At 40.8% G+C, this 17,524-nt stretch overlaps 1 protein-coding gene across 3 annotated transcripts; it reads right to left on the reverse strand.

The window, feature by feature from the left end:
* Nucleotides 1-5,306: 5,306 nt before the first annotated feature.
* CDC27 (cell division cycle 27) lies at nucleotides 5,307-17,192 on the reverse strand. Of its 3 annotated transcripts, none has more exons than XM_010170538.2 (9): nucleotides 16,988-17,192; nucleotides 15,982-16,151; nucleotides 14,560-14,712; nucleotides 13,082-13,290; nucleotides 12,611-12,728; nucleotides 11,417-11,545; nucleotides 10,732-10,806; nucleotides 8,703-8,883; nucleotides 5,307-6,702 (listed from the first exon to the last, which is right to left on the reverse strand). In XM_010170538.2, the coding sequence occupies exons 1-9, from the start codon at nucleotides 17,172-17,174 to the stop codon at nucleotides 6,620-6,622; spliced, it is 1,305 nt and encodes a 434-aa protein (XP_010168840.2). In that variant the 5' UTR covers nucleotides 17,175-17,192; the 3' UTR covers nucleotides 5,307-6,619. The 3 variants fall into 3 exon arrangements, with proteins under 3 accessions (XP_010168840.2, XP_028941423.1, XP_028941424.1); XM_029085590.1 differs by having other exon boundaries at nucleotides 5,737-6,702; nucleotides 15,982-16,154; XM_029085591.1 differs by having other exon boundaries at nucleotides 6,620-6,702; nucleotides 8,727-8,883.
* Between the last annotated feature and the right edge of the window lie 332 nt (nucleotides 17,193-17,524).

Genomic DNA, 17,524 nt, shown 5'->3' on the forward strand with positions numbered 1-17,524 from the left:
ACACCTGCCACACAGGTGACACCAGCTCCTGGCCCGCGGGTGACACCGGGCCCCTGTCCCACAGGTGACACCAGGCCCATGTCCCACAGGTGACATCAGGCCCATTCCCCATAGGTGACACTGGCTCCCCTCCCATGGGTGACACCAGGTTCACGTCCCACAGGTGACACAGATCCCTGACCCACAGGTGCCCCTGGGGCTGCAGGAGGGCTGTCATCTCTGCCCCACGTCCCACCACCCCTGGCCGTGCCCAGGCTGGCCCCACGCTGCATCGTGGCTCCCACGCTCCACCCGACCGACGTCACCCAGCAGCAGCTCCCTCGGGTCCCCCATGAGCCACACGCTGCTGAACTCGGGGTCATCTCCAGCGTCACCTTCTCCCAGATGAGGAAAACCCTTCCAGTGGCTTTTCCTTTCCCCTGCTCACGTGGGGAGACACAACAGCGGTGCTCTTCGTTCAGTTGCTTCCAGCGTTGCTTTGTTTTTTGTCTTTTATCTTTTATCCCAGTGTTGGGCTGGGTTTGATTCAAATCAGAGGCACAACTGCATGTCCCACAGACCGAGGATAAGACAAGCTCCTTCGCTTTTTGCTGACGGTCCTTCTCTGTGACAAGAATCCCTGTTTCCTTTTGGGACAGCACAGAGGACATCTGAGATGCTCCAGAAACATCAACAGCAGCATCAACGTCACGGATGACATCCTGGTCCTCAGCGTCCTGCTCCCCCAGGAATCTCTGGGCTGTTTTGTACCATCATAAAATATCTCCAGTGTCTGAGCACAAAGGTAAGTTCTTCTGGATGGATCAAAGGAAGGAAGTCCCATCGCTGGCTCCTTGGCCAAGCCAAGCTGCAATGGCTTTAGCTGTGGGTTCCTGTCCCTGCACCTACCCAAAGCCCAGGTAGCTCCATCCACCAGATGATGCTGATGGAGGGAGGGACACTGCTACACCCAGAGGCTTCACACAGGATTAGCTGAACATCAGTAATTCATCCAGCATGGGGAGGCAGGAGACTTCCTTCTCTGTCACAGGATTAACAAACACGTTATTAGATACAGGCAGTTTTTTCCCCCTTCAGCGAGTATTTTCAGTTTTAAGGAGCAACATGAACTTTTCAGCAGCAATTCTGGTGCAGGAAGGACACAAAGGGAACTTCTGACCCTGCTCAATGTAGTGCCCAAATTCCTCTATATTTAAATGAAAGGTCACAGACACCCTGCAGAGCAGCGTTCATCATCTCTGCCTCTCCTTCCCTGGAGAAGCTGTTTTCATATGGTGGTTGCAACCAGGCTGTATTTCCTGGTTATCCAGGAAAATCCAGGCTGTGGCCGTGTTCTGCAGATGATTCCCACCCCACAGCCGATTGCCTTAACAAAGGGCTTAAAAGTAGGTGCAGTAAATGCATCACTCACCCCCTGCAATGGGTCTGAGAGAGAAACACCCACCAGAAAGTGCCTTTTCTAAATCTGTTGAGACACATGAGAAACCAAAAGAGGCAGAAAGTAGCCAAGGAATCCTCTTGTCTTCTTCAGATCAACAAAGAATTTCTGTGGTTCCACATGTATGTGGATGTGAACTGCTGGATTGTTAAACAGGAGGAGATTTTTAACTGATAAAACATCTGAAGGTAAAGATTGTCAGAAACTTGTGTCTCTTGCTGGAGTATTTCTGACAGAATTTACCTTTGAAAGTGCCTTTTTTCTGATCTGGGAAGCATTTCTGATGCTTCCTTCCCTTACTGATACCATTAGGATATTTGAAATCCTTCCCACTCTTCAAGGCCAAATAAAACAGTCTGGGCCAGGAGAGCAGATTCCAGATGAGAATGGGTCTGAGCACCACATGAGAGGGGGGGCTGAACCCCCAAACTCCTGATGGATGGGCCAGGAATGCAGCCAGAGCCATGGACAAGATGTTTGGACACAGGTGGATGCAGAAGTCATTGGTGTCTGTGTTCACCTGTGCCACAAGGCTGCAGAGGCACATCTGTTGAAGAGCTGAGAAACCCCAAAAAAGCCCCAAATTAGCCAAATCCTGGGTGAACGTGACAGTGGGCTCTGGAGAGGGGACAGTCACCCAGCCCAGGTCCTGCACGTCACTGCACTGTGCCCGCTCCCCCCTTTCTCACTAGTCTTATGTCTCTGTTGCAGCTGCCACAGTGCTTTTCAGTCTCCTCCACCTTCTCCTCATCTGTCTCATTTCCACCTCCATGGGCTGTTCCAGGTCCAGCATTCCCAGTCCATGGCTTTGCTCCATGACTCTGCCCAGCTGGAGGAGAAGACACAGAGGCTGGAGGGATGTTTGCTGTCTGGGTCCAGTACTGCAACCCCGGGCAAGGGATCAGGTCCTCTCCTGTCCCTGCTTCTCTGGCTGCCTGCTGCTGTGGGATTTCAGAGCAAGGAACATCTCCCAGGGTTTATACAGCAGCAGGATCCAAACTAACTGAGAAATCAGGTGCCCCACAAATACCAATCTGAAAAGCAGAGAGGTGAAGGCAGCCAAGGAAGCCTTATTCTCTGTGGTAATGTAATCTTAACCCTCGCTGCTCTGAGGATCAGGAACACAGGGCTTCCTGCCTTACAAACCCTGATCTGCTCCATTTAAAAAAAAAAAAAAAGGAAGCAGTCCCAGCTCCTGGCCCAGGTCTCACTCAAATAAAGTCACTAATTTTGACAAAGGGACAGAAAACAGGGAGATGAAGCAGCAGCAAAGTTTCTGATGAACAGAACAAAGCGTGAAGTACCAGTAAGGAGCTGTAGGTATTTGTAAAGACCAAGTGCCAAAAATATTCCCAAACTGGAAATCCTGAGACATTAACAACTCCTCACGTTCGCTGCATTGCTGGAATTCAGACCCAGAATGAAGTATTGCAGCTTCCAAGTCAAATTTCATTAATGCTTTGCCTTTCTCTGGAGGCATCTAAAGCTCAGTCCACCATTAACAAAGCTTTGTGTCACCGCTAGGAAGCGTACAGCCCAAATCACCCGTATTTGAGCCGACACAGAGAAACTGCAACCGAGACACAGGAAGAATAACTCAGCTCTCGCTGCCGTGCGTAAAGCAGGGCGGGAAGTGGGATACAGAGCAGAGAATTTAACTATAGGACTGAGTTTGTACCCACATAGAAGTTCAGGATGAAAAGAAACATGGGGGGAAAAAGAGGGAATGCAGCCAGGGGGAGGGAAGGGGTCAGCTCAGTGTCACTTTTACACACAAACTTGGCTTTTAAAAAAAATTACTGGATTAGGCTAATACAGCAGATGAAAGTGAGTGTGAATGAGTGTATAGAGTGAGCCCAAGATGAGAGTATAGAGCAAGAGGAATTCCTGTACAGCCATGAGCCTCAGTGTTTTACACCAGCACTGGTAAGTGCATCTTCCCCTCGAGCTTTTCCTCCAGCTCTGAACGCACAGCGATGTCTGTCACCATGTCCCTGCTGAGCTGATGACAAGTTGCCATCACAATGTTACGAGCTGCTATGAAAGGCAGAATAAAAATTAAAAAAACCCCCCTCTGCTCCATACCTGGGAGTTTACTGAATCTCCTGCTGAGCTGACAAGTAACAAAAACATTGTAGGAAAGCTCACTGCATGTCCCCAACACCCCAAACTCACCCCAAATTCTCCAGCCCAAGAGGATACGCACTCACAGGCGGCTGCGCTGGAAGCCTGGGGCAGATTCGAGGGTGACACCAGGATCACCAGCTACTGCAGGACAGAAAACAGCCCCCACATACCCTGAGCACGTCCTTAAACCTCTCTCCAGCACCACCACACTCACCCACCTCTTGAAGGATGAATCCCACCACTGACCCAAAGGACCTGGGGATAAATCTGCTTTTAAAAGTAGTTTATTTGGATTTTCCACATCCTTTAATGAATCGCAAATATATTAACAGAAAAGACTTTTTTTTTTTTTCCTAAGACTGTACAATTTTTGAAATAAAAAGTCAGGAAAAGCAAAAAAAAAAAAAAAAGAAAAAAGGAAAAAAGACAAATTACATTGTTTCAATGCAAATAGTACACACCACACCCACACTTTGCATTTTTCCATAGTTTCGGTGTAAGAAAATGACAGTTCCCTAATTCTTTTCAGTGAACCTATTTGCTCTAACCTGGCTGCCAGAGTGCCTTCATGCTCGCTGTCTTTCTCCCTGCCCCTCTTCAAAGAGAGCAAAATTTTAATCGATTAAATATTAATTTTCATGTCTCTATTTAGAAGGTAAAATAGCAGCATGGTCTAAACGTTACTTGAGATTCCTGGGGGAAAAAGAATAATCACTTTAAGGTACGATGCACGTATGAAGTGAGTATTAAATCCTCCAGGTAGCACGAACAGACGTTTAGCATCCCAGCTGAATTAAGAGCTCTTTCCAGGGTGTTGAAAGTTTGAGTATAATCGTTCACAATTTTTAGAGAACAAAAGAAAAGGGAAAAAGCCACCTCATTTCCTAGATCTCTGGTCCTAATTTAAACAAGCAGAGTTTGGTATGGAAAAGAATTGAGAGTAGCACCTGCTTACTCCTGCTTTTTGCTTAGAAAATATGTTGGGAACCAAAAGGAAGCCAATTAACATGTTAATTGGTGGCACTGACACAAGCGATGCCTCCAGACCTTACTCTGAGGTGCTGCTGAGAAACTCCTCACAAGGGATGTGCTGGGAAGCTGCAAACACGCTGGATGGGAAAACCACACCAGGACCGACCCAGGTCACTCAAAAGCACCGTGTGTGAACTCTGCAGCAGATGCAGATCAGCTCTTGGGAAATGTGAACCCCGCATCTTCCTCGGGGAGGACTCCCCAGGAAAAGGAAACACCTCAGAATATCTGTCACCACAAGAAGCCGTGAAAGATTCAGTCTGCTCAAGTCAGCTGAAATAGGTCATGATTTTCCAATCAATTCACCCACCTTCCAGACACAAGCTGATCAGAATTATGTGGCAGAGGCACAAAGCTCCTTTAATATATTATCATTCCTCAGATTTCAGAAATTCCTTTTCACACTATTAGGGGAGTTTAAGCCTGTTTTTCTCTGCTTATCCTCCTACTTCCCAAAAAAATAGTAATCAGATAATTATATTTTCAGAAAATCATGCTCAGCACTTGGGGATTATTTTTCAAATGATAAAGGTGTCCGTGTGACTCATGACCAGAGAGGAGCTCTGACAGAAAACGTGCCTTGTGTAAGACAAGGACAGAATTTAAAAAAATTAAGTTCTAAAGGTAACTAAAAGACCCCTAAAAACAAATACATTAAAAAAAAAAAAACAAACCAAAACCCCAAACATTTAAGACTGATCACAACAAATATGTTGCTATGAAATTTATATCATTCCCAATTTATTATGCATAAATTGCTCTTTAAAACTGCTCATATCATACACTTTATCATCACTGCACAAAGGGCACCAATTGTTGCAGCAGAAGGCTACAAAGCTAGTTTTGGACTCATTAAGTGGCGTAGCTTTCTTCTCACAGAAGCAGGCTCTGTAGAAGACGAAAGTGTTCCTAGAGTGAGAATCTTAAAGAACAGTTTAAAAAAAAAAGTGAAAGACAGATAATTGCACATTTTTGCATCCTGCTTGGACCACACTTTACAAAACAGTTCTAAAAATAACACTAATCTTAGACAATTGATGCGTTTGACTGTAAGGTTCTGATTGTATTAAGGCTTCCTCGGTCTTCCCAGTCTATCAGCTTAGAAACACACAGTCACTCTGGATTAAGGGTCTGATGTTTTCACATTACAGTTGTATCTACATTTCTCTCTTGATTTTGCCCTTTATTAGTTTTTTATTCTTAAAAGGGGAAGAACAAGTCAAGGGGTATATGAAAAATAAAACAAGATGGTGCTGACTTGTCTCTTTAAAGTACAAAGTAAACACTGACCTTTCAGAAACTAGGTGAATAAATTAATTCTTGGTTAGAAGATGAAAGCATTTAATGAAAGCTTTGATTCTGCAATGTGATTCTCCTGCTACGTTTCCACTCCTGCAAGTTTGCACTCTAAGTAGGGACAGGGGATATTTTACGCTGTCCAACACACTCCTAGTCCTGAGCATGTGCATCGTGTTTGTTCACTGGAGACACTGCAGCTTTAAGGTCATTCACATTCCCTGGTATTTAAGTTACACTACAATATGCAAAAGTCTTTTAACAGCCTGCATTTGTCAACACTGTCCTTGATGAACTTGGAAATGAGGTTCAGCACTCTGCTTTACCAAGAAAGAACCAAACTAAGACACATTTCTGGAAAAAAAATAAAAATAGAACAAGACACTGCTTCATTAGTACTATCCCCACATCTACTGGCTTCGTTACAGCAAACCACAAGTCTTTCTTCCATGATATTTTTCCAGCAAAGGGGAGTACAAAAAAACAGCATTTCCTCCTCAGTCACTTTCATAAATGTGTAAGAGCCAACTAGTCAGACTCAGTAGCAGCTGAATATTGCACTGCCATTAACTCTGCGTACAGTTTAGGTCTGAGAGGTGTACTCGTGGTGTCAGTGGAGAATAATGACAATGCTGGCTCAGTGATGTGAAGACCCAGGATGCGAAGGAAGGGGAGAACACAACAGTACCAGTCACACACTCAAGCTCAGATACTGGCTTTTAGAGGTTAAAATTCATCACTTTCAACTGCGTGGAGCTGCGTGTCATCTGCATCTGTCATGCTGCTCTCTTGGGATTCGTCTGTTCCAACTTGAAAGAAAAAAGAAACACAAAATAGTCAAACACTAGTGGGCTGCTTCACCACAAAGATTCCCCCCCAGCACGTCAAAAGGTTTGGATTTCCCCTCAAAATGCTTTAAATCCATATGGCTTTTGCCTTCTTCTAATATGCTAACCTCTACCAGCTTAATGAAGTCTAAATAAATACATTTAGAAAGGAATTAGGTATTAACAAAACAGGAATTAACACAAAATAGGTATTAACAAAACATGCCGCCTTAGCTATCTTCTGTTAAAAATCTGGAGTCTCTAACACCTAGTTAGGTAGGGATTGGTATGGAGGGTTCCAAAATTGCCTTGGTGGCAATTAAACCTTCCCACTCCTCCAAAACACACTGCCTGAAATGCTCACAGTAGTTACCCACTGCATGAGTGCATTGTGACCCCACAATTTACAAACTAATAATATTAATTAGTAGCATGAGGCAGCCTCAACTCACTCCCTGCTTCCATGACAAAGAATACTGCATGAGGGATGGGGCAAGAGAACTGCTTTGAGTAAACACATACAGATCTTTCTGATGCTGAAGAATTACTCTGCTCACTCAGCTCAGATGATGGCTAGTGCTTCCAGGAAAACAAGACTCCTAGGATTTGAATAAAGACAGCGTGCTGTGCTCAGCACACAAGAGAAATGTGCACGTACCGAGAGGCTACCCTTAAATATTTAACTTTTGTCCATTCAACACCCAAAATGACTCACACTGGCCAATATACTGAAAACAATTTCTCCTCACCCCCAGTTTGAGGGGTTTGAAACAATTCCTCCTCACCCCTTAATTTACTTCAGCTTGTCTCATGTATCCTAGAAGAGTTATTCAGCTGACACTGTGAAACTCTCTACATTTTATCTGCAGAGCCAGGGAAACTGAATTGCTTACACACAGCCTAGCACTGTTCTATTTTATGGTTATTGGACAGATTAAGGTGGGGTGGTGTTTGTGGGGTTTTGTTTTTGTTTGTTTTTTTTTTTTTTTAATTGCTTAGGTGCTGCTCAGCAGTTCAAGAACTCTGTCTCCATCTCCTGGTCAGAAATATGCTCAGCCCCAGTGAGCCAGTGTTCTAAGCCCAACTATAATACCAGGAAGAGAAAAAGTCTTGATACTTCAGGAAGTGCAGTACAACCTGTTTCCAGTATTAAAAAAGCACACCATATGCAGAATCAATAAAAATCAATGTGATATACAGCAGGAAAATGTGACAACTTTTTCAGATGAAGATTTAGAGTTGCAGCACATAGCATACATCTATTAATAAGAACCCAAAACCTGCTTTAATTTCTTCTTCAGAGGGAAAGAATTAAATGGCTTGTTAGTATTTATTTTCTATCATTATTTCAGTCTGCAGAGAGGTCAGTATTTATGACTTTTTTCACACAGCTCTCCATGCTTCATGGAATTTCAGCTCATAATACAAGGTTGAGAGAGAAGAGAAAGCCAGGCCATTCCTTTTTGTGGATTACTCCCAAGTAGTATAACTGGAATGTTTTATTATCTCTTGATTCAAATGAAACTGCTTCCATGACTTTCATCAAAAGCTCCCTTTTATGCTTAGCAGACCAAATATTTTTTTACCCAACATCCAGTTTGTTTAACTGTTGACAAAGCCTCTACAGACAATTTCAGTTGCCATTTAATTACCTTGAAGTGACTTGATGGTTCTATGAGGGAAGGTTTGCAGCTCTGGGAACATCTTGCTTTCCTAGGATACTATTAGCCAACTGTGATTTGTAGGAATTTACAATAGTCATTATCTTTGTCCTACTCCATCTACAGATTCTAAAGAAATGTCACAATCCTTTATTTCATGCTTACTGTAGGAAGCACAAGTGAATTCTTCTGAATGAAGTGGAGTCCTGACTTGCTGAGCAGTGAGGTTGAGCAGTGTGCTTTCACTTATTACACCTGGGATTTTTCTTATCACCTAAGTAGAAATATCTCCTTGGATGACAAAGGGTTGTCAATACAAACCTGATTCATAGGGGTAACATTCACTGATTTGCTCTTCTTGAGTAATTGGCTCCTCATCATCTGGAAGGTAACGTTTATCAATGGCCTCTTTAATCTGGTTATTGGCTCCTTTGGGATCTAAGTCCATTGCCCATGAGAAATTCATTAGGGCCAGATGTGTTTGACCCAGTTTTTTATAAACCTAAAATAAAAGCATAAAAAGCTACATTTACATGAAGTTGCTACTTGAAGGTTTGGACAGCAAACGTATCAAGCCACAGTTAACTGGTATTTTATGAGAAGCAACAGAGGGTAGATAGGAAAGACTTATTATACAAGTTCCAAGGGAAACAGCAAATATGTGTAGAAAGAGCGAGAAACTGTTTCTATTTAAGACTTAAAAAAATAAATTTAATTAAACTAGCAGCTGACAGATACAAAAACATAAAGAGGTGGACCTTCAGATATAAATTTAAGCTTTGGAACTCTGCAGCAGGGTAGTGTAAAAGTTATTAGTGTACGTGTTTTGTTTTGTCTTAGCCCCTCACCACTCTTTCAATTTCTTGAATCATTTTACTTGTGGCTCAGGAAAAGTCCAAAGTCTCAGATTTCTGATGTCAGAAGCCCAAAGAATAATCTAGGGAAGAATCACCACGTGTACACATTAATCATATACTCTTCCCCACAGCTCTCATGCTGAGGACTGGCAAAGGCAGGATACATGGTTAGACAGATTTTGATGTGACTCAGCACGGCCGTTCTTATCTCCCAAAGTGCCATTTTAACTGTCATTGGCAGGAGGAGAAGATAACAGGACATGAAGTGACACCTAGTGTGTCCTGCTAAACTGAAGGGAAACATTTTCAAGACAACACTGCATTGCAGAATCCAGTCCATATTTTAACTTTCCTCATCACTGTAACATGCACTGAAATTCACCTTATCATTAAGGACAGATGAGCAAGTCCTTTATCTGTGTTAAGTATTTAAACAGTGAAAGTACACAAGTCTGTCAAGACATGGCGACTTTAATACCAATTTAGAGGTCCAGCTACTCCTGGACAAATACCAGTCAACAAATTTCAGCAGAAATCCTTTTACCTCTCTCGAGTTTAAGAAAAAAAAAAAAAAGAAAAAAAGAAATCTGCAAGTTTGTCTTGTTGCTTCCTAGTGAACAGACACCCCACAGAGGAAGAAAATTGCAGAACTTATTTAAAGCATATTAGCAGAGAAGCTGGTGAAGAAGGAAGATTTCTATTACTAGATAACTTCTCTGGCATTAAACACAAAGAAGGTTGGACTGTAAACACAACTGACGAACTAGTAATATCTTTTCCTGCACCAGTCTACTCTGTTAGCCTCATGAAAGACTCTTCTTACTTTCAAACTGATAACCTTCTCCAGCTCTTTTGGGGAGGCTGTCAGCCAAAAGGACATTAAGGCTACTAATTGGAGACTTAGGAGTATTCTACAATTATTCCTCCTTCAGCATTTCTGATAAAACATATTAGAACATGAATCAATGTTTTAATAGCTACACGCACAAAGAACCAACACTGCTGATGGATGGATGGACTATCCCTCAAAATGTTAATGATTTGCATTGATCACATCATGGCTATTGTATTGAATCAAGTCTTGATAGAGTTCCATTTTCAGGGAAAGAAACCTGTGTGCATAACCACTGTATCTCTTTTTCAGTCAAGTAACTTTATCAGCACCAATTTCTTGCTTTTTAAAATTAATTATCTTTCAAGTTGACAGTGGTGAAATCAAAGCAGGAAAAGAATAACACTGGCTTGGGTTATTTTTTTCTTGGTTTGTTTTAAAGAGAGCTGAAGGCTGCTCCATTAATAACTGTCTTTTGCATTTAAAAGCTGATACATAATAAAGCTGTGAGCAGGAAGTCTTATTTAAAGCTTTGGGAATTTTTAGAATATGGCTCCAAATGGAAGCAGCTTGGCAACAGGCACCAAATTTTCTCATTAGGCATACATTTCTGCAACAGAGGAAACCAAAGGACTTATGATCACAGTTAAGTTTTACCTACCTTTCCTATTAAAAAGTAAACAAGAGACTCTTTGGGAACAATCTGTTTCAGTTCTTCAAGTTCTTGTAAAGCAGACTGAAAAGGAAGAAAAAAAAGAGCTTAGCAAGTACAAGCTAGCAGTCTGCAGCCAGTTAGGACATCACTAAACTATGATTTAGCACTAATGTGAAACAAACAAAAAAAATCTGGCATTTACATACAGGATATTTCATCAAGAACAATACTACAATCTCATGAGAAGCACCTAAAATTTTTTTTACATTAGTTTCTTATTTCAAGATTGTTGCACTTTAAAGCCCTATTACTACAGAAACAAAGCAAGATTATTGGGCTTTGGTCTCCTACAACACATCTAATAGCTTTGACTTAAATTTCCCCCTTCTACCCCAACAAGGCATAACAGGGTAGAAGACAAGAAGCTGACGGTGTCTGTACAGTGAGCACTTCCTTTAGTACACTGAGGTTCTGAAAAAGTAATATAACAATCAAAAAATGTAATATAGTTCCCTTGGCAAAACAAATACTTCATGTTAACCTGTACAAACTAGGCTGATGTCTCAGGCTCTTCCTACAAGCCCTGATGCTATCAGTGCTGATCTGTAAACATTTAGGTTCCAGTGCATCCCAGTCACAGCTACAGCAATTTAAAGAAAATTTATGGTTACCTATATGTACCAAATCTTACCTTGTACTTTTCATTTGCAAATAATACAGAAGCTCTATGGAATTTGCATAGCGGGTTCTTGGGGTCAATATTAATAGCTTTATTTAAAGTATCCAAAGCCTTTTCAGATTTTTTCAGTGCATGCTGGACCTATTACATAAAGAGAGAACAATTTGAAAAGGGAAAACAACAGCTCATCTGCTAGATAAGTACAGATCCATTTGACTATATTTACTTACAATCTGTTCCTTTAAAAAAAAAAAATATTTGTCCAATTCTAGACCAAGTCTTAACAAGCTTTCTTACAGGAAGAAAACCTCACCTCGCCTTAAGTCTCCACCTCAAAATGTTCGCCCCACCCAATGGCTTACAGAAATCATTTAACCTTTGGCCAGGAGTGAACTCAGCACCTTTCTCAGTATGTAAGTGAGAAGCAGTCACTATCCCTGTAGAATTTGACAGCGTTTTGATGCTACATAGAAGGCAAATGAATGCCAGCAGGTAACCACCCATCACAAATACCTGAGAACTGCTTCCCAACTTCAGAAACAAGCATTTGCTAGAGAAAGGCTACTATTATTTTAGTGACTGCAGTAGCAGATGGGTAAATGAGCAACTTTTCAAATAGCCCTGTTAATTTAACTAAAGAGATGGTCGCTGAAGTAGCTGCCTGCTGCTGAAAACTTCACTTGGCATAAAGGGGCCTAAGTAGAAAATTGTCACATCTACACGTGACTGGAATGAGTGTGACGGGGACACACAGCCAGAACAAAAATACTGCACTCTGAAAGGCGAGACGAGTGCCTGAGCTTTTTTACAGACCTGGAAGTGCTAGTCCAAGTGTGTGCAACAGCAGTTAGAAACCACTTGCTTTCTTATGAATTAAGTATAGAAAAACCTTATAAATACTCTGTTTACATTAATTATCTGCACACAGTCTTGATTTTCATATTACTGCTATTTTGACTGATTCAAACAAGACTTGACAGCGTAATTTCATTACTTGTTAGAAGTAGTTTGGAGAGAGAGAAGAGGATTTCTTTTCTGACACAACAGTCCTGTGGTTATTCATTCACATGGCACTTAAGATCCCCCAATAGGTACTCTGAACTTGTTGGGCCTTTTTGCTAAAAATACTCAGAATTACTTTTCTACTGCAAACAAAGTACGGGAGCATATTAAAACAAAAAAGAGATTTAAGTGCAATCTACTTACTACTCCAATGTGACACAGTAAGACTGAGCTCTGAGGATTGATATCAAGTGCTTTCTGGAAATGCATTTCTGCTAGACTGAATTTTTCCTGTTTGTAATAAATCATTCCCAATCCATACCTACAAGCAGAAAAAACAATTTTGTTAAGTAAGACTGTATTCTAATCAAACTAGTCTTTGTCAGTGAATATGACCAGGCAGAAATGATCTATAGACTTTCCAGGCCCATTCAGAGTGGGGAAAAGCTATGTCTAAAAAAAAAAATCTCCCCCCTAACTGGGTAGTTTAAAGAACTGCTATGTGATATACTGGAAGATTGGTTAAACTGCCTACATCTTCTGCAGAAATAGCTTTGCTCTATTCTTAGAGAGAAGAGTGGTAGTGAAACAATAGCAGTGGCAGCATCTGGAAGATATTTCTCCAAGAGGCGTTCTGTATCACATGCAATAGCAGGGAGATGGAGCAAGACTTACCATGCATTATAGTGTCTAGGATTGACTCTGATTGCATTTCTAAAACAAGCTAATGCTTTGTCTAATTCTTCTGTTAACACAAATTCATGTCCCAACAGGGTGTAGGCATAAGCATAGTTTGGATCAACTTGAATGGCTCTCTGGAAGAACTTGATTGCAATGTCATGCTCTCGTTGCAAGCTGAAACAGTTGCCTGCAGCACACCATGCCTAGGAAAAAAGAGCATTGCAAAATTAGCACACTTTTTACAATTCAGAGTGACTAAGTTTGAGCTGAACAGATACTGATTTACATAATGATATATAAACTTCTTCCTAGATTAAAAAAAAAAAGAACAATAACAATACAACAGTTAACTAAAGTCTCATTCCTGAGGGGCAGATAGGTCTAAACACACCTCATAGCTAGACAAACTGAAATACAGAAATCAAGACTCTAAGGACACCCAACAAGTTTGTGCCAATTAGACACTTTGATGACTAATGACTGAAGCTTTTGAAGCTGTTGAAAAGGCCAGAAATAAACCATCTTAGATATTTAAGAATAATGAAGGAGGAGACAGCACATTCACTTTCATTCTTCAGCTCCCTCCAGCTGACAAATCTGGAAATCTGCAGAGCAACAATTTTAGCAGCAACCTCCTCTCTGCCTCCCAATGGTTGCTGAGCAGGATTTTAAAGCATCACAGTCCAGGGTCACTTGCTTTCCCAAATTTTTAGCATCACTGTTGAATCACGTAACTGTTTTCCGCTCCTTGTATTAGGATCTGCACTTTCTTCTCTCCAGACTATCTTACTACAACTACCAACTGCTTCATTGGTTTTGATTTTCCCACTACTAGACCAACTAACAAGACAACATGAACAAGATTCTCTCTTCCAACAACAACAAAAAGCCAAATATAATCTACAGTTTCCTCAACTCCATTAAGAACACATTTATAAACACACACATCTATTCTGTTTATTGTGGCACCCATTAAAAGATGCCTGGCTTTTTGCAAATTGTGACTTTATATGACTATAAACTCTGCAATTTAATGGACTTTGTCATAAAGTTATGCAACATTATATTTGAAATTAAGAACTGGAGCAAGTATGTTTTAAGTGCCAGTGAATTAATTACAGGAATTCAAAGGTAGTACAGGAAAAAGATATTCCTTATCTTCACATACTGGCAGCAGGAGTGACTGACTAACCCATGATCTTCCTGGATGAATAGTACCAAAGCAAATTTAAATAACCATTAACAGATAAAAGGTTTCAACCTGTTCCATGTAAGCTGATACACTAATTCTAAGAAGCTGTTTCAGGCATCATTGGCTCAACAGACAAACCAGCCACCTCCCTCTCCACAGCTCTGCCACACAGTTCTCACAGGGGAAAACACTTGAGCTAGATTACAGAGCTTGGTTCCAAATCATTGATTTTGCCACATACAGTTCCCCTCTTCCCATTCAACACCACAGCATTCTATACCTCAGGTGAATTTTTATCCATGTCTGTCAAATCCTTTGAAAGAACTGAGAGAGCAACATCTTTCTGCAGATGCCACAGCGTAGTGGAATAGATCTCCATGCCTTCTACTCTGTAGTTTTCAATCCTCCTTACTTCTGAAAATATTCTTTCGGCCTAAGAACAGAAATTCAACTTCAAATAAAATTCCACCCATCAAAGCAGAGCACATAGGTCAAGGTCAGAAGCCTCATATGTCGAGATTGAGCATCCTCTTTGTTTTGTAGGTGTACTATGCTGAGCTACAAGTCCTGTAACTTCATCTTCAAGCAAAGGAAGCAACTATACCCCAATATACTTATGCCAGCAGAAATGCAGCCCGTCCTTCCTAGTGCTGACTCAGATTACATTACTGTTTCTATCAGAGCACACAAGTGAGGCAAAAAAAGTTACCTGCAAAATCAGATGACAGGTATTATTGCATTCAGACTGAGTGCTACACTCCCCCCAAAATTCTGCATAATAATTACAAGGCAAAAGGCAGCACAACAATCCCTGCAGTAAACGTGGCTGATGCAGGGATGGAGGCGTGCACAAGCATGTGACAACACATGTATGTGCTTTACTTTCATTTGAGACAGCTAGGCCTGTTATCCACAGTTGACTAATGAAATCCTTTTAACGTAGACATCTATTTCATAAACTAAAATCCAGGTTATGACACTCAAAAGCAGCAACAAGGGAAGAGGGCTAGCTTTAGGAGGTCATTAAGGACTGTAGCCTCAGGTTTCAAAATAAACTATCAAGAAGCATGATGTGTTCTACCTCTAATCAGACTGTGTATGATTTAAAACACACTGCTGAAACCTACTGCATTTGTTTCTTTCACACAATCTGTCAAAAAGCATTTTAAAAAACTTCTGAGGAAATGGGCACAGCCACTATCAGGGTAACAGTGACAAGGAGAGTTAAACTGATGAATTACCCTTAACCACTCGCTTCCGTTTCTGAAGCAGTTTGACATCACCTCAGCTGTGCCAATGCTGTCATTTCTAAGGCTGCAAGGGAAACTAAGTCATTGATATAATTTACGTTAACTAAAGAGGGCAAGAATTGTTTCAGTGATCCAATTTACAACATTGCAGTACAAACAATCAGCACAGCTGTGGGTGAAGACAGGGAGAGGCAAGGAGGAGACCTCAATGGTTGGACGCACGAGGAAATAACATTAAAAGAAATCTAAAGCCTAACTCGGCCTCCTCAGGAAAGCTCAATGACTACTGATGCAGATTCAAGATCTAAATCAGTTCCAGGTATAATTTTTATGCTTATACAATTATCTCAAGTGTAAGTTTCCCATATCTTTTGCAGGAATTCTGCAGGTTTTGGGCAAAGTTATGCAAAACAAAAGTGAAAAGAGTAAGAAGCAACCCACAGAGTTCCTACCTGCATATATTCTGCAAGTTCGAAGTAAGCTCTCCCAATTTGGCACAGCACCCAGCCAGTGTTGTAGTGGTGGGATGGTAAATGGCTTAAAATATTTATCGCTTCTTTGCAGTTGTATGAACACAAGGCTAAATAACCTTTCCCCATGTCACGGAGAAGGCTCATCAAACCTTCTAGGAGAAAAATACAATAAATAAAAGTGGGGGAAAAAAAAAAAATAGACAGCTGAGACTTATGTACTTGAAACTATTAATCCCATAAACTCTTCATTGTGGCTGGCAGTGATCCTGAATTTGCCTATGAAAATCTTCCAGGAGTTCCCAAACACAGGTTTATACACTCTTAACTTAGGCACAATATTCTAAACATCAACTTTTGTAACAGAAGTCAGATAGTAATGACTGCTTCAGCCAATTACAGAACACTCAGGAACAGAGAAACTCTGAAGTTCTGGGCAACTGGAGTTTTGCATTTACAGCAGCTATTGAAACATCTTGTTAGGTTTGAACACAGTTTCCACATGTCTGGTATCCATGGATACATCTTCTTGCTGCCTGGAAACGTTATCGAGCCAAAAGAGATGAATTCAGCAGTTTGTCTCAGATTTTCTGACAATCTTAAAGACTCGTTTTTAAACAAATGGAAAATAGGAAGGGAGAACAGACTACATTAAACCAGTTTTGAGGGAAGGTGACAGGGTTACTCATAACTCCTTTGAATCATACTCCAAGGATCTTGCCTGAAAATATTTCAATCATTAATAAGGACCAGAGACTGTAAGATATAACTGTTTATAACTAGCCACTTTTTACTACTTCTTCACATGTTCTTTGTAATTTAACTAGGAGATACTGAATTAAACATCTTTATAATTATACAAAGGTGATAGCTGCAAGCTAACTGAAACAAGAAACAAACACTGGAGCAATTTTTTTTGTTCATTCAACCTTAAAATATACATATACGAAGTTTTAATCTACTACAGTTCAACATGGTTCTAACAGACCTGCTGCTGCCTTCTGTAGCGTAAAAGCCTGGATCTGTGGCACGACAGTGGAAATTTTCCCTTCTGAAATGATGGAAGAGTCCAGTTTGGTAATTTCCAAACTGTCATTTAAGTTTGGTTGAGTTATTCCTCCCTTATTTGTTTTACTTTTTGTTTTTCTGTTTGGAATCTTAGGTGGAAACTTCATTTTTAATTTTTTGCTATTTTCCTGCAAGTAAGAAGAGTAAGAGTTACATATAAAAAAAGGCTTTTAAATTCAGGTACACTCAACTTGAAAGTGAATTATGTAAAATTACATTTATGCCTCTTTGCAGCCTTAATAACGATGCCCAGCTGTTTGAGTTTTAAACTTAAGTATAGAGACACTCAGGAACTTCATTGAATATGTTTAGCAGTTCCTTTTTAAACAGCAAATGTTCACATGGCCTAACTATAGCCCATGAGTATTTGTACTTTGGTGTTCAGCTCCATTGTCTGGAGAGCAGAAAACAGATATGAAGATAACTGTTTTGTCGAGAGAAAGAGGAGAGAGAGAGA

Source organism: Antrostomus carolinensis, unplaced genomic scaffold (assembly GCF_000700745.2).
Source record: "Antrostomus carolinensis isolate BGI_N321 unplaced genomic scaffold, ASM70074v2 scaffold41046, whole genome shotgun sequence".
NCBI classification, from domain to species: Eukaryota; Metazoa; Chordata; class Aves; order Caprimulgiformes; family Caprimulgidae; genus Antrostomus; species Antrostomus carolinensis.

Coding starts and splice junctions, on each gene's coding strand:
- CDC27 (XM_029085590.1), bottom strand. CDS start 17,174: ATGAAGTTTCCACCTAAGATTCCAAACAGAAAAACAAAAAGTAAAACA. Junction 16,155..16,987: donor GCTACAGAAGGCAGCAGCAG/GTCTGTTAGAAC, acceptor TTTTTCTCCTAG/AAGGTTTGATGAGCCTTCTC. Junction 6,703..8,702: donor ATGTTACCCCTATGAATCAG/GTTTGTATTGAC, acceptor TTTTCTTTCAAG/TTGGAACAGACGAATCCCAA.